This window comes from Gallinula chloropus, assembly GCF_964237585.1.
Source record: "Gallinula chloropus genome assembly, chromosome: 2".
In the NCBI taxonomy this organism is placed as follows: Eukaryota; Metazoa; Chordata; class Aves; order Gruiformes; family Rallidae; genus Gallinula; species Gallinula chloropus.
This window is the reverse complement of record NC_140086.1, coordinates 138,317,834-138,335,380: the sequence shown is the minus strand read 5'-3', so window position 1 is coordinate 138,335,380 and position 17,547 is coordinate 138,317,834. Positions and strand designations below refer to the sequence as shown.

At 36.2% G+C, this 17,547-nt stretch overlaps 1 protein-coding gene across 4 annotated transcripts in view; it reads left to right on the top strand.

The window, feature by feature from the left end:
- VPS50 (VPS50 subunit of EARP/GARPII complex) overlaps positions 1–17,547 on the top strand; it is a gene marked incomplete at its 5' end in the record, with an annotated part of 95,434 nt that overhangs the window by 18,216 nt on the left and 59,671 nt on the right. For all 4 annotated transcript variants that reach the window (XM_084260156.1, XM_084260155.1, XM_084260153.1 and 1 more), the window contains 8 exons: positions 286–356; positions 753–870; positions 957–992; positions 3,432–3,514; positions 7,663–7,705; positions 10,553–10,651; positions 12,936–13,076; positions 16,811–16,946. In XM_084260156.1, the coding sequence (XP_084116282.1) occupies positions 286–356; positions 753–870; positions 957–992; positions 3,432–3,514; positions 7,663–7,705; positions 10,553–10,651; positions 12,936–13,076; positions 16,811–16,946 (727 nt within the window). The remainder of the gene's footprint in view (positions 1–285; positions 357–752; positions 871–956; positions 993–3,431; positions 3,515–7,662; positions 7,706–10,552; positions 10,652–12,935; positions 13,077–16,810; positions 16,947–17,547) is intronic.

The following is a 17,547-nucleotide window of genomic DNA, read 5'->3' as shown; positions in this document are numbered from 1 at the left end:
TTTGTTCATTCTGATATGGTGTGTTAATGGTGTAGAGGTTCTTAGATTAAATGTACAGTATATAAATGTAGAGGCCCATTGCAATGAAAATGGATTTTAAGTATCTTCAAAAGATAATTGCATTGTAAAAGGTATCTTATATTAATGCTACATTCCAGTGCTTAGCATATATACAATGTAAACCAATAATACATAATGTAACTGTAGGAACCTACTGATCAGTCTTTGCTGGCGTGTAGTATGACTTTAGCTTGTATATGTATTTAACCTGTTGTCTCTCTGCAGGAACTTGAACGTGTTACATCATTGCAGACTGGCCTTCAGTTAGCAGCTGTTATTTGCACAAATGGAAGAAGGTATCCTGCTTAAAAAATGGCAGAGATTGAAAGGGGGGGGGGGGAAGTACTTAAGAAATCTGTAAACCCAAGCAGTTTCCTTGCTGGTGATATTTCCTATTTATATGCTGAATAGAATCAGAATGCTTCCTCTCTTGCAGCTCTCACTTTTTTCAATGGGCAGTTCTCTTTAATACAGAAATTTTTTTGAGATACACTGTTGATCACAAAAATTCCACAGAAGAGAAAAGCATACCATTTAGTAGTCTGTTGGTATCATCTTAATTTCTGGGTTTCCCTAACAATGCCGACAGCCTTATTCTTTGGTACGTATTTTAAGGGATGTGATAGAATTTGTTAGAAATAAGTTTTACTTTACATACCATCAAAGATTATGTTCATTTTTAACTTTTGCAGACACCTGAATATAGCAAAGGAAGGATTCACACAAACTAGTTTGGGGCTTCTTGCAAATCAAAGGAAACGGCAGTTACTTATTGGGCTGCTGAAGTCTCTGAGAACAATAAAAACATTGGTATGTACAGTTGTTTTTGTTAAATGCCAAATATTTTCCTTTATTTCTGTGTACTTATCACTTTTCTTTTTTTAAATTATTTTTAGCAAAGAACTGATGTGCGTTTGAGTGAGATGTTGGAGGTAAGTCCCTGCCAGACTGCTGTAATTTGAAGCTATTCTAAGTTTGCATTTGCCAGTCATCTTAATTCTGTCCCTTCTTTCCTTCCTTTTGCAATCAGGTTGTGTGGGCAGGTGTGTGTGGTGAAATCATATTTTTGTTCTCTTTTTAGCTCTTGTGAGAAGTATTTCATGTCAGAGTATATGGCCTTTGTGCTTGGGGGAGAATATTTTCTGCCAGAGATTCAATCCTGCCTTAGATCTGGGTACTGAGGCTTGAGTTAGATCAGTAAGAGTGCTGTGGAGTCATCACCCCCCTCCCTACCCTCAACTTCTTTTCTGGCCTTACCTTGATATTTGGAAGCAAAAAGAAAGTGAGATTTAGCTCATTGTTGATATGCTGGATCTGGATAAAGTAGTTCAACTGATGTATTACTCTACAAATTTATAATGGGCTCCCTATTTGGTATTTGGAAATGCAGTAGCTTCTTTCCTTATTCATTGAGTTGGGATGCAGAGCATGCTACTGAAAATTCTACTGATACAGTGTAGGTACTTCCTAAAAATGCAGTAGACATTGCACAGAGCAAAATTAAGATCTTAAGATGATTAAATTGTATGAACAGCTTAAGGATTTTATTAACAACTATGTTTTAATCATCTAGTGTTAACATTTTTGTCTTGTTTAGTTTGCCAAATATTTAAAGCTAATAGAGGAAGGAAAGTCATTATTATATTCTGTAGTTACTAAATTTGGAAATCGAGTCATAATAATTGTAACCCTTAAGTTTCTTTGACTTTAATGCTCTTTTTGGTAATACACCTTGTCTCAGCACACTTCCTTATTTGGCAAGCAAGAATGTATTAATTTACAGGCTGCATAAATGTTGCCTTTTGCTCAGTGAGTCTTGCACCACAATTAGCTTTTCATTTCTGCGCTGTATTTTATTGCACAGAGAATCAGCTCTTCAGGGTCTACTGGTGACAGTTGTCTTGAGACAGAGGTGTGGATGTTGCATTCATACACAGACTCTAATGTCTTATTGTCATAGTTTTAAAATATTAAGGGTTGTAACTGCCCTTTCTGGCGAAGTGAAGTTTTAGAGCTCTGCTCAGCAACTGCTCCCAACATGGTATCCCAGATGTCAGCCAACTTACTGTCTTTACTTCAGGAAGTTATTGCCTTGGAATATGCGTGAGAGCTATTAGTAGCCATTCAAAGAAGAAGCATTTAGATAGGGTTCCCAGTTAAAAAAAAATCAGACACAAAACTATAGTAACTTACAGGGGTGAGCTGCATCTGGGATGTATTAGTAATATATGTTATGCAAGCAGGCTTTCTGATTTGAGCTTTGTGGCAGCAAGTAACAGGTTTCCAGCAAAGAGCTGTAAATGTAGGAATTGTTTTTGACCAATGTACTGTTCTGTTCTCATCTAATGGATAATGTGTGTGTGTGGGGTGTGTTTTTAGCTAAACTTGATCTGCATTAGAATGTTGCTGTTAAAACCAATTTCATTTCAGAAACTCCTTTATGAAATAGCTGAATATAAATTGCCCATGCATTTTTGCTCTTCAGTCAATGACTTTGAAATTCTAGTAGCAGCTTTGCATTTGAGCTCTCTGAAGCACATAATATAAGGCATGTAATTAGGATAAAAAAAGGGAAACTCTTAACTGTTAAAGAGGGTTTTCCTCCGTCCAAGAGCCTTCTGGGCTGATGTCTAATAGAATACAATAATAGTAGTTATACCCAAGGCACTGCCCACGTTGGTTAGCATGATCCTGGGGTTTTATGTTTTTCTGTGTATGTTTTTGTTTTAGTTTTGTGCTGGCATCTTATGTACTTCCTGACTGATCTATCTACCTATAGAATATTATTATTATAAATTAAGACAATATTTCCTTTAAAATATATTCCTTTTGTCCTGTGGCCTTGTGTGAGCTAGTCGTGTTTAAATTATTTTCTAATTAGCTATAGAATGTGTGAAATTAAGTAGTGTTTATTTGGGTATAATGTCGGAGTATCTCCCTTGTCTCTTTTTAGATTTTGTAAACTGTGGCAGCAACCTGCCAGTGATTGAGTTTACCTCTTTCCTTGCTCATGAATAGATCATATGGTATTAACAAAGGTTTGAAAGTTAACTGGGAAAACGTTAGTTGTTTTGCAATAAAAACTTTCCGATACATGTTGTATAAATGCATAAGTAAACAAACCAGCAAGTAATTTGCATAAGGTAATGTAATACAAAGTGCTTTCAGACGTTGCTAATGTTGTCAAATTCTAAACTCCATGCATATTAAGTTCTGCAAGAGACCCTCACACATTTCTTTCAATTTTATTGTACGGCCATAAAGGCAAAATATTTTGTTCTTATTGAGTATGCATAAGCATGCAGCCAAAAATGGTGTTGCAGAACTCACTTCAAAAGCCAAATTAGCTTTCCATTGTATTTTATCCTAAGGAAGAGGACTATCCAGGAGCTATTCAGCTGTGCTTGGAGTGCCAGAAGGCTGCAAGCACTTTCAAACACTACAGTTGCATAAGGTAAGTTGACATTGTGCAGATTTTAGCTTGTGTATGATTTATTTCTAAGTGATACAAACCAGTGATAACTAATTCTTATTTTCTAAAGCAGATTTGATTGAAATTTAGTTTTCTGCTTAGAAGAGTAAAATTGAGGCATTTGTTAAAGCATAAGCACCCTCAGTACTTTGTTCCCCCACCCCATGCCACTACTAACCAGTCTTCACAACCATAACGCTACATAATGTATGTTTGGACTATATTGTTGTTTCATAACTCTTGTAGAAGGTTGGCAGGTGAAGTTTCAACTACGACTGAATTATAACTGTGTGACAACCTGTAGCTTAGAGATACCAGAGCTAATTTTTTAGTAAGCAAGTTTATTTTCTGTGATTAATTTACATACAGCAAGATGGTTACCGGAGGGTAACTTGCCCTCATTCTTGGCAGCAAAATTAGCAAGTGCTCAGAGCTTCATGCTCTTGTGGAGAAACTGCTTTCAGAACCAGAACTAATTCATGCATTTGCTGTTCTTAGGTTGGAAAAACCTGGTATTTCCATTGCTTCTTAGAAAGAAATTAAAGAAAAATAAAAATTGGGTAAACATGAAGTTCAAAGTCATAATATGATAATAAAGGAGTAAAATTAAGTGAATTTTAATGTCTCATCTGCAAAGATCATTAGATTAAGTAGAATTTTTTTAAATTAGAACTTAAATTTTGTGGGTAGAATTCTGAGATTGTTTTATCTCTTGTCAGAATGCTCTCTGACTAAGAAGGACCAAAGTCTATAAAAATACATGCTTTGCCTTCCTTTGTCCTCTAAATGTATGCTTTTTTGCAAGATTAGAGTAATTACCCATAATCCTTGATTTCAAGTTAGGATCTGCTTTTGAGGTGTAATTGTTTCATTAGCTGAAGAGGAACCAAAGTTTGATTGGTATTAGAAAGTGTACCTGGAAATAAGCCCCTCTCTATTCTGAAGTCTCGTTTCAAAGCTGCTTCTTGCTTTCTTTTTAGTTTGGTAAAACTTATGTGTGGGTGTAAATTGACTGCACAGCCAACATTTACCTACCAGATACATTAACATTTTGAATCCCTTCCTTATATGGTAGTGAATGTAAATGATTTTTTATTTATTTTGAGGAAAAATTGCTGTGATTTCCCTTTGTCCTTGCAATTCAGTTGTTGAGAATCAAGTTGACTCCTGAACATCTTTTGCTCCGCTTGACTCTACCTTCTGTAGAGAGGAGATCTTCCAGCCTTCCTTACCTATGTCTCATCTATATTGTTCAGTAAGGTCCCCCTAGTATTTATTGCTCTTTCAGATTCTCTGTGGCTTCCAACATTAATCTGATGTCTCCTGCATGTTTTTTCTTTTTGAGAAGTTAGCAGCATCTCTTCAGCTTGAAAAGGCAGTTTCATTTCTTAGAATCTTAGAATGCTCACCTGGAAACCTTGCTCTTTCGAGATTTAGACAAAATTACATGGTTTCTTTGACTTAAATTCTGTTTTGTGTAAATGACACAAAAGTTTGTTTGATATTGCATCACATCAAACTTTTTATTGCAGCTTCAAAGTTTTATCTCCTCTACATAATGTCCAGTAATAGCAAAGTTTGCAACTTTGGAAGTTTGGAAATTCAAACTAGCAGTTCATGTTTTTGCCATTTGGAATCTTTAACTGCAAAAGTCATAGTGTAAATCTGATGGCCTACATGGCATATAGCTGTGAATTTCTTCATTGTTGCACTCAAAAGGACATCCTTACATCCAAGAAGTTTTTTGAAAGACAGCATGGTGACCAAAACCCTCATCACTGCTGCTTTATTCTGAGACAGTCATTTTTGTTAGCATTGTGAGACATTTTAGCTGTAAATCCCAGCCTAGTGCATACATTTCAGTCTCCACACACTGTTTACTTTCAGAAATCTGAGATTATGTATTGTATAGAATAATGTCTCACTAGTAGGGGATGGCAGTAAATGAATGAATAGATCTTTTGCATTTCTGTTTAGGACTGCAGCAAAAAACAGCTAGTCAAGAAAACAGATCTGTGCTAGCATTTATAATGTGCTATTTGGGGCATCACTTCTCTATCTTAACACGGAATTGTCACACTATCCCTTTGATTGTCTACTATCTGTATGACAAGAATTGGTGCCTTCCTTTGTACAGTGTCTACGTTTTTCTTGCTAGGTGGTGGTAGGAACCACCTGTAGCTCTTAAACAGTAGGGGATTTAAACCTTTCTATGAAGCATGTACTTTTTAAATTTTGGTGTGTGCATAAGCTGAAGAGTCCAGCAGTTCAGCTTCCTTGCTCACACTTCTTTGGTTTTAAGAGTGACGGCTCATCCGCCTTTGAAATGATAGGCTGGATGGTCCCTGAGCTGCCCAAGCCTCTGTTGTCACCAGGTGATAGCAAGCTGAGGCTTGCCAGGGGCTAAGAATAGTGGAAACAAGGCACTAGTTTTCATGATGGTATATGCTGGTATACAGATGAAATTAGTCAAACATGATCACCTGCAATAATGAAGAAATGCTTTCTGGAGCCCAAGAAGTTTTGTAGCCCTGCGTTTCAGTAGTTGAGCCAGTTCTTCATGTGTGTGGGCATGTGAGTTGCCTGGCTGAGGTGAAAAATCCATGTGTATTTTTAATTTAATTAGAAAAGGTAAAGAAATGGTAGGCAGCAGCAGCATGTTCATGACATTTGAAAGACCTCCTAGTCCTTTGTTTATATGGTACTTGCTCCCAGCAGGGGCTTTTCTGATTTTTGTAGGACTTAGATCAGTACAATGGTTTAATTTGCTCAGTCTGTGCAGAGACTGCTTATGCCTTGCACCATTAGCTAATGTCAGCAGCTTCTGTATTTTAGACTAATTTCAGTGTATAAGCCAACTATGTGTTTATACCCAGGGAGTGGTGGTCTCAGCTGTACCTGGTTCTAAAGATGGAAAGAAGGAATGATGCTCTGCACAGAACAAGGATCTTACTCTTATTCTAATGTCTTGCTGGCTAAAGAACCGACTAACAGGAAACTATCATAAACTCTAGCAGGAGATGTAGTAACATGAAATTGTTGTCAAGACTTCTCTGTTTGCAGGTGTTGCATGTGGAGAAACAACAAAGAAATACTGGGTACTTGATTTAATGTTTCATGACAGCTCTTTCTGATACAGTTTTTTTTTATTTAAACCTTTCTTTGGAGGATGTTGTACCCAGGTTATCCAACAGACCTACAAAAGGAGGGGTATTGGACATATTATTTAAGTGGAGAGAATTAGATAGGGAATGTAGAATCTCTCTTCTGATAATTAATGTAGGCCCCATAGAAGGTCCAGATTGCAGAAGTAATTTGTCTGAAACGAGGCATGGTGATTATCCCATGAAAATTCTGTGCTTTCCATGCTGAAGAGAATATCCCTTTGATTTCTTGGTTGCTTTGACCTTGCCAGACAAAACCAGAGTAATCATGTTTTGCACCTTAATTTTCTGGCTAGTGTTCTGACATTCTGAAAGCTGGTTGTTGGAAAGAAACAGTTGTGCCTATCTTTGTCCTCAACAGTTTCTATTATGGTAGCTTTTATTTTGTTAATCTTCCTATACCAGTTATAGATCAGAGGAGTGAAATTACGTTTTTTAAAAAAGATTTTCTGATAGTTGTGTAAGCTGAAGCTTCTTTCTTTCCTGTAGTGCTTCTATAACGGATTCCTGAGCAACAAGTAGAGGTTACGGTACTATAGTGTGCAAAGACTTGATAGCCCTGGCCTTTCTGGTCATGTTCTGCTGTAGACCAGAGTGCCAAATCAAAACATTTAGAACACAATTTTCTTGAGGGTTGGGAATGTCTTTGAATTCTTGGCTAAATTCTAGGAGGATGGGGTCTTGTCTAAAACTGTTGCGTTGTAAACCTAGGATAATGTGCTGCTGTAATAAATATTTTAATTTGAAGTGTTCAGAGATGTTAGCAAATGCCTGCAGTAAATGCCTTTCAGTAATAACAGTAGAGTGGTGATGTTGGTCTGATGCAGTAATGGTTAATAAATTATGGTAAATTACTATGTTGTGGCTCAGTGGCAAGCAAATAGTTTTTTTTGAAACATGAAACTTGGTGAAATGTTAATATGGTCAGTAGTTTGATATTAAACAGTTAATTTCTTTCTTTAATAGTGAGTTGAATTCAAAACTGCAAGACACCTTGGAACAAATAGAGGTAAGAATTTATATACTGGTGTTTAGTGTAAGTTAGTATTTAACCTCTACATACTAGAGATTTCTAATGCAGTCTTACAAGCATGCACATTTCTTTCAAATGCAGACTTTGAAATGCTCTAATCGTTGCCATTCACGCAGACTTTTGTGCTACAGTCAACTTAAATGCTCTGTAATATTTTATGAAACTTACGAGCCCAGCTCACTAATTGTGGCCACTTCAAGTGGTCAAGTGATCACATTAAATAGGCACATCACATTTCAAGTACTTGATCTAAGGTGTGCTCCCTGTATGCTGAAGATGCACAGTGTTTTTCAGTTAATGAACATCTGTGAATTCTTTAGGCTGCTCCTGAATAGTAAAAAAAAAAAAAAAAAAAAGTAAAAGCAGTATGCCAAAAGTTTTGTATAAGCTCCACAAGAGATCAGAGTTTCACTGGAGGTTTAAGAGGTCTACAAACTGAGGACAACTGGATAGGGCCAGTGCTAAGCCAGAGGAAGTAAGACTTAGAATATCTGGGAAAGATGTGACTAAGACAGAAGATGAGTTTAAGATGGTAGATACTATCACAGAAGCAGATTATTTTAAAGTGGCAAGGGTCTTGCTGGAAATTGGTGGGGGAAAAAGAAGTTCTTAAACAATAGGAATTCTTTTAACTCCATTACTGGGAAATTTCTAGCTGGACCTTGTCAAGCTTTGTGTAACAAGTCTAGTAGTGTAGGTGTGTATATGTAGTACATGCAATGCCTGCATGTGTAATGCATATAAGGAAAGGCAGGTAGTTGTCCTGGCAGCTCTCTACAACTCTGCCAAATTAGTGCATGTCTTATCATACCTCATTATTTAATTCCCTGTACAATTAGAACGTTCTTAAATTTCCTTCATTTATGCCTTTGCACTTCAGCTTTCTTGCAAAGCTTTCCTTTGTTCTTTTATGCTTTCACTGATCTATGCTCTATTCAGAGCATGACTGGTTCAAAAGAGCTGATGAAGAGTGAGTGTTTTCTTCTCACTCTCACATAGGCTAGTCATTAAACTCATCTTTTTTTCTTTCTTAAGATCACTCAGCTTTCATTCCTGTTGCCTTAATTTATGTGCCATTTATTCCTTCTGAGCAAACATTGAAGTTACTTAAAAGGAGACATGCATCTTTTCTTCCTTCCAGTAACAGCTTTGCAGAGAAAATTGTGCTGTTACTTACATCTGTTAATAATATGCCATGTTGGTTGGTGAAGTAGTTAGCTAGCTAAATAATCATACCCAAAGATTTTTATTTGCTGTGTATGAATTTATAGAAGTATTTTATTTCCCTCCTGTGAAAGTACCTTATTTTCTACTGGAATTATATCTATACATATGGGTGATTGTAAGTCATCCTGAGGTTTGAAAAGTGTGCCTGTAAAATACATGCTTTAAATAATAATCAAATGCTGATAATTAATATTTTATTAATTAGTCTTGATAGCTGAGTGCCTCTACTTGCATCTATTCATCTTTTTTGTTTTCTTGCAAATTAGATTTTAACACTGATATTACTTTTATGCTGTGTTGCAGATAAAATGCAAGGGGTCTGTAGTGGATGGAGTCATTGTCAAATGTAGCTGAAAAGATAAATGTGCTCTGTGTTTGAGAGGGCAGTCTGATATCCCTGTTTCTCTCTTTGTACAGCTATTCCTCATGATACAAGGGAAAAAAAAATCTGTATATGGCTGAAGTTGAAATTGCAGAGTAACCCTTCATAGAAGTTAAAGTTCTGAATCTTTAGGTTACTTGTCCTTTTACCGTTTTGCTTAAGAAAAAAATGCAGTATTTTGTTGTACTCTACACTCCTTTTTTGAGCTTAAAGAAAATCTTGATCTACTTAAAGAAACCCAACAGAATAAAACACACCCTTGCTCAAACCCAACAACAACAAAAAAGAAACAAACCACCAAATCGCTATGATTAAAATCCATAAATATTTTGTGGCAAATGAGTAATTAATGAAAATTTTCCAGTGGATCAAGTAAAAGTATATAGGGACTAAACAGTCTCCCGTGGTTTTTAATTGCAAGAGCAAGACTACATCCTTAAATAATAGGCATTGAAATGGCTTTAGTGATTAGCAAGGAGATAAAATACCTGCTAGCTGTGTATGTTTTAGTTTATTGATTCCTGTTTTCCTTTCTTGCATTGTTGGTTGAAAATAACTAGAGTTAGGCTGTCTGAGTATATTGCAGCATCTAAGTGAGAATTATGTTATTAAGCTACATGCTTGAATTCTTGGAAGCCTTATTACTCATTAAGTATGTGATCCTGTTTTAGTAGTTTTTTCATTCAGTGCACACAATAGATGAACTTCATTTATTGCAAAGCTGTTCTGTGTGCTCAGACACAGCCCTGATAGCAGAACTCATAATTGTGTGTGTGTGTGTTTTCTTCTCCTGTGGTACTGATCATACCACCACCCCTCCCCATGCTCCGCAGATAGAGGTTTTTCTTAGGGGTGAGGGTAAAACAAGTTAGAAATCCCAGCTCTCTTATATTGTGCTGCTAGACCTTCTCCACTCAAAGTAAACATCACTTTGAGTTTGACTTCAGTAAAATAGCATGCTTTGTACTGCACTAGTACTTGGAAATGGTGGGAACTGTTTGGTTGACAGAAATTTCATACCAAGCTGTTGCAGACTGCAAGAAGTAACACCTGAGCATCTCAAAATGGTCCAGTAGTGTTCAATCTTGGCTATTGTACAAGCATAATTATTGCATTGTTTAAATAAGCATCTTTTCTGCATTTGCTGTTAAGTAATATATTATCTTGCCTGGTTTTATTAAGTGTTTAACATGTTTTTTCCTTCATTCATATAGGAACAATTGGATGTAGCGCTCTCCAAAATATGCAAGAACTTTGATATGGGTCATTATACGAAGGTTCAGCAGGCTTACAGGCTGCTTGGAAAAACACAGGTTAGTACTCATCTTCTGAGTAAGTCACAAAGAACAGGAGTGGAACAATCTGAAGCTTTGAGTACTGCAAGGGGAATTTATTTTCCTAATGCTGATGAATCATGCTGAGTATAGAAATGCTCGTATAATTTAACAGTAATTGTTAAAAGAAAATTGTCTCTTACTGTGTGTAAGTTTTTGGACATGGTACAACTGTAACAGTTCCACATTTCAACCCTATTTATAGTGGTAGTAATTGCATTTGGGCTTGTGTATACTATTTTGCATTGCTAGGTCCCTGTTACTGCGCTGTATGCAGCCTGTACCATGTATGTGTGCTTCCCATTTTATATTGTAGTCAAAATGTGACAGGAGTGAAAACATGGGGAAGTATTTTCTTTGGGGCAACAAAACTACACAAACCGTGTCATACTTACACTGTGGTCATGTCCTCAGTGTTGAATCTCTGTGTGCCTAGATCCTTTTATATGTAAATAGGAGTAGGTCTGAATTCTCTGATTGGATATAGCTCTCTTCTGTTGGTGCATTGCCTTCAGGCTTAGGATGGTTTCTCTGGGAAGGCAGTGAACACGTTTCCTTCTGAAACAGATTCGATGTGTGGGATATGGTACCAAGCTCCTGGGAAGTAAAGGGGGGAAAGGAGTCATCCTGGAGGCATCTTTTGTCAGTGATCTGTGAGGCTAAATATGGTGCCAGTGCAGTGATGATTTTTGCTTAGATTTTTACCTGTAGTTGCTAAAAATCATATCAAAGTGTCTGCTTCTGTTAAGGAGGGGACGAGAGCCCCATTTGTTCTTTGTTATGCTTCGTGGGGGGCAGTGGTTTAATGTTGTTTCCCAGTATTCAGAAGCACAGCTGACATTGGAGTGCCTTTTTTGGAGTTTGTTTTTACAATTTTTGTTTGTTTTTTGTTTCTTTCTAATTAGAACTTTTCTGGCAAACTAGGGTGGTTCTTCTGTGGCTTGACTGTGGTGACAGTGTAGCTCTGCAATGGGGTAGAAACTCACTTCTCTTCCATACTTTGACAATGCAGAATTAAGAGTGGAGAAAGACTGCAACTAAAAATGAGGGGAGAAGATTAATTAGACTTGTATTATGACTTATGTTAGAAGTGTTATTTGCTGCAAGGTTTTCGCCTGCTTTATTCTAATGATAGACTTGGTTTTGACATTCTTTTTATTACTATTAAAGTATGTATTTTGAACTTGTTCTGGAAAGAACTTAGTTGCATCATTACTGAAATAACTCCGATTTTGACCTCTCCTCGTTAAACAAAATGACAGGAATATTAAGTATCTTTAGTACTTTTCATGTTTTCATTTGTCATTCTGTTTTCTTTGATTAATTCGAGTTGGGATGAGCTGCAGATTATTTGTGATGGGATTGGAGCAGAACTGTTGTTCATTTCTTAATTGTGTTCTCAGCTCTTGTCAGTAGCTGAGAATCTCAAGTAGCAAGTAGCAAAATGGACTATTTTCACATTTGCAGGAAATGATAACTTCATTCTGGCATATCAAATAATGTTTTAATAAATTATTATGTATCATATTTATCATGTATTAGCATATCTTGATACACTGAGAAAATTCATTGTGTCAAATAGACTAATGTTATGTACAGTTTATTAACAAAAGATTAGGGAAACAGCCTAACTTGAAATGATTACTTATATATGAATTTATATATTCATCACTGTTCAGTACATGTACTGATATCTTTTTTTCTGGAAAACGTAAGTGCCATATTTTGCTTTTATTGTGAAAGGGTTTTGTAAGAAATTTATTGATGTCATGTGCATGCCTTTCTGTAACACTTAATCCTGCTTTATATTCTTCAAGGAAGAACTCAGTTTGGGAAATTAATGGATTGAAGACTGTGGTTTAGTTTTACCAATTGCAAAGAAAAACATTTTATTTTTGTTGAAAGTGGGAAAAATAGGTCTGGTCTCAACTCGTCTAATTGCACATTCATCAGTAATTGGAAGGGTGAACGAATGATTAAAATTGTAATGAAATAGATACAGGTAAAATTCATATTTATGAGTAATAATGTCAAAAAACCCAGGTAAGCTATAGAAGGAGGATGGCAGGGGATTTTACCGGTAATGCCTGAACTCTTTTTTGTTACCATATTGCCAAGTCCGATATGCATTTTTGAAACAAAGATTGGAAGCCATGCTTACAGTCCTCTGTGTTCAGTACTAAAAAAGACTTACAGTGAGAGGCTCTGTTGTGTGACAAACTGAATTTTACAATTTGATGCTATGTTATTCCTTTTCTTTCAGACAGCAATGGACCAGTTACATATGCACTTTACTCAAGCCATTCATAACACTGTGTTTCAAGTGGTCCTTGGATACGTGGAGCTGTGCGCAGGAAACACAGACACCAAGTTTCAGAAGTTACAGTACAAAGACCTCTGCACGGTATGTAGTTCTTGCATATATGTATATTTTTTAATCTGAAATTTTCCACAGGTGTAAGTGTACCTTATGTAAATAGGGACTCATTATTAAGATAAGCCTGCAGCTACTAGAGTTTCTTAGTACAACTCAGAGGCTCGTTGAGAGATTGGTTATTCACAGCTTAATGCTGATTTTGATTGCGCTAAATCTTGGCACTTTGGAGTTAGTGCACACAGCACCTGAATAAATGTAAAGAATTGTAGGTTACAAACAGGAGGTGAAGACTTAAAAACTCCCATGTCTTCAGTGTAATGTGCTAGTTACTGGAATCACTGTTAGCTTTGAACTTTATTTCAGTGCATTTTGTCTGAGGTCACAATTTCTGTAATACTGCATTTTAGTAAGGATTCTTGCAAAGATGCTAACTTAATTGGAGTTTTCTCATTACCCTAATATTTTATCAGATTGATTGTACTTTTGGTATTAAGGTAATAAACAGCTGTAATACTGAGATGCAAAAGCCTGATGATGGGCAGATCGTGGACTGGGCATAAACCCATAAACTGGTATTTTCCTCCAGTACAGATTTTTATTGCAGTATCTTGCATGCATATGCTTTTTTTTTAACTATTAGGATTAATTCCTGTAATTTGAGTAGTATTTTTAGTTCACTCTTTAATTCTTTATCTTGTGATCTTACTGTTCCACCCTTCCCTGGCGGGGAGAAGGGAGTGTGAGATGTTTTAGGGGGTTGTAACCTTGATTTAAAACATGAAGTTATGTTTCCATCTTGACTTGTTCATTCGCTTGTTTCAGTCGAAGACTCATCATACCTCATCGACTCAGAGACCCATGCCACCAGTTGCAATTTATTAAATCAAAGTACAATCACAAGAAGATGAAAAGTCATACTGTGATCCACTCAGTGCTCTTTCGTTTCTCAGATCTCCTGAGATTGTGTAGCTTCAACTAGTAAACAACACATCTGTGTTGAAAACCATTTCATTGTGAAGAGTTGCCCCTTTGACTTAAAGGGCTTACATAATTTAGGAATCTTCATATGAATGAAAGTGGATTATGAAAACTCAATTTATTTTGAGTAATTTACATAACTATTAATGAAAGGAATGAGAGTGTATTTGCATTTCACTGAGATGAATTCTCATTGAGGACAGCCAGCATACCCTGATCTCTTTTCTAGACTGAAGCCTCCTCATACTTCTGCATTAAGCCTTCAATTTTGTGTCTTTGTATTCACTTTTTAGTTTCTAATGCACTTTTTTTCTGAGTGTTTTTCTTTAGATTTCTATATGCCCTTCAGTATTATTTCTCATTCTTTGATGATATTTGTGATACTAAGCTCCTTTATTTATGAACAGTACTGCTGAGGTCCTCCTGACATCTTCATTGTATGTGCTGTTACTCCTTACCCTTTACAGTGCAGAAGGCTCTTTCAAATCACTGGAAATACCATATTTTGTAATGCATGGAAAGAAAGTGGCTTTGACTCTGTGGTTACAAAATTACTGTCTCGTTACTTCTATTTGGTTTTCCTTCTGCAGAACCCTCCTGAGGTGCTTTAATTACGTGAGCTTGCAAATAGCTGGAATCTGTCAGTCTGTATGAAGGTGCCCAAACTCTAGGACTATAATGTACTATGAATACTGTAATAATTTCAGTGGATTTTTTTTTTTAATTTTTCTCTACTCTTTTGGTAAGAGGTATTTGGGGGACAGGCTGCAGATGGGAAATTTTGTTATCTGTTAAAAACTGTGCTGTTCAGTGTTGGTTGTTTCCATTTGTGAAAGTCAAAGTTGAATAAACTGGGCTGCTGTAGCAATTACATTTCTACCTTCCTCTAGAAAAAATACCAACAGATGATCATCTCTGGCATTCAGTTGTCAGAGAGTAAATTGTTTGAATACTAAAATATGTGTCTGGTTCCAATGAGAACCCTTTCAACCTGTCCACACTGTTAAGCCAGGATGCTCTTAACGTATTAAGTGGTTATGAAGTGCTTACTCTAATTAAACAATAGAAGTCATGCAAAAGTAGTCTTCCTTTTTGGGTAGATTTTCTGTTGTGTGTTTCCAAAAATCTTTCTAAATGAACTCATTTAGCTCATTTCCATTTTACATAGGTAGTGGGGGATTACAGTGGTTTTTTTCCTTTTTGTTTTAGTTTCTTTTGCTTCTTTCTTTTCTTGAAGTCAGATGCTGGATCTTATAATAACGTGGAGCTTTTTTAAAGGATAATGTTTTCAGTAATTCTTAGCCATGTATATAAGTTATGTGCCTGTGCACTCTGAGTCACTTTCCTTACTGAGAATTTCTTTTCCTAGTGATATGCCATCGTCCTCATCTTAGATCCCTTCTCCTATTGAATACTGCTGGAGCAGCGGACAGTTTGGCTGTTTCAGCTTCAAGTTTTGATTTTTCTTTATTCTAGCATAAATTCAGAGAAATTAAGCTCTTTATTTCCTTAGTAGGAAATGGAATTCTCTTGGTATATAGTAATCTGACCACTGGGAAGCCAGTGTGTCTTCAAATATAGTCATCTACACAAAGTTTAGATTTTATAGCTACTAAAGCCCTGAAATACAGTAACAGTTTCTGATGAGTTGGCAGAGGAAATTGCTGAAAGAGCTGTTGAAACAGTAGCACAACTTACTGTTTAAATGAGAAACTTCTTGTCCTATTCTGTTCCATCCTTAGCAAAGGTTAATAGTATCTGAGATTACTGACTGCACTATTGAGACACTTTAATATGTATCTACTCTCCAGTTAAAGGGCGTTTTAGAAAACAAGTAGTATTTTCGATTGTTGCATCCTTTATGCACCAAGAACTTGACATTTATTTGTTGATGTTTCCAGAATTTATATCCTTGAGCCATCCTGTTTTGATAGGGACCAGAACTAGAATAGTAATTGATTATAAAGACCTCCACAAACCCAAGAAATTGGCAAAGCATAATGATTAATGTGAGGCCTCCAGGTACTTTTACTAAGGTTTTTGTGAGTGCTTGATCATAAACAGAGCGTAGGAGAATGTCTTGGGTGGTGTGTGCTACTGCCAGGAGCGTCATCTAAACTTAGAAAGCAAGAGAACGTGATTAAATAGAAAGTAAGTAAAGACACGTAGTTTATAACTTAAAGCTGTAGCTTTTACTTTAAAGCTGAAAAATAGGAGGGGCATAAGTTACACATCTGCATTTGGAAGAAATTTGTCCAGTCCAGTGTTTACTGTCCAGAAAGTGTAATATTCAGGTATATCAAGGTTTTGTTGCAAGTCATTGCTCAGGAAGGACACTCAGTGTTTAGAAAGCCATGGTTACATCAGTGGGTGAGGATGCAATTCAGAGGGAACTGATTGCTTTGGTTAAGGGTTTGCTCTCTATAGAATCCGTGGTTGATTATTTTGGTGGTTATATTGACATCACTCTTGCAGAAGTTTTTACTAAAAGACTCCTCAAAAATCTGCATTGCTGTTCCATAAATACAAGAGCTGGTTAATATATGGGCCAATTGGAACAAAACCAAAAAAGTTGCTAACAAATAAACTTTACACTTTTAGACAGCATTTGATTAGTTGCCCAAAATCTGGCATTTGTCAGCTCTCAGATACTTTTGAAAATGAAACTTATCTACGTCAAGTACCTCAGCTGTATGACTATGGAGTTTCTGTATGGTTTGTTTTGCCTATGCAAAAAATGAACAAAAATTACAAGTTTCACAATGTTGTTTTGTTTTTTGTAGCATATTACATCAGACAGCTACATTCCATGCCTTGCTGATCTCTGCAAAGCCCTCTGGGAAGTCATGCTCAGTTACTACCGAACGATGCAGTGGCATGAGAATCATGACTCAGATGAGGCAGCAGCTGTGTCTTCTGGTAAGAAACTACTGGAAACTAAACTTCTGATAGCTGGAAATAACTTTGCTTTTGCTCAAGTTGTTAATTTGAGAGTTGGTACCTCTGTGGTCTTGAGTAAGTGCCTTCGGTTGCTTTTAGTGAGCAGTAAGGCCTTAAATGCTCACTGGATTTTTGTAGTCTTCTGTAGAAGTTTGGGTTTTTTTAAATTAATGGATATGTGTATGTGCCAGTATTACAGATATAAACAGTTTGATACTAAACAGTGCTGTTAAGTTGGAAGTCATCTGTGGTTGATGTCTAGAAAAGATTTTTCCCTAAAAATTTGAAATTTCAGATTTTTTGATCAATGTTGAAATTTTTCACTGCATGTTAAGCTTAGTAGATTGGATTGTGTACTATGAAATATGACTGGAACAATAGGGAATGAGTCTTTTGTAAATCTGTCATTAAAATTATCAGGAAATGCAATTTCCCTAATGTTCTGTGTCATCTGTACTAGTCAATCCATCATAAGACACGATTTCCTTGATGCCCTTAAAAGAAAAGGCAAAGAATTTAAAGTATAATTTTGGTTTTCTTTTATTGATGATCCAGTTTGGGTTTTTATGACAGAAGCACA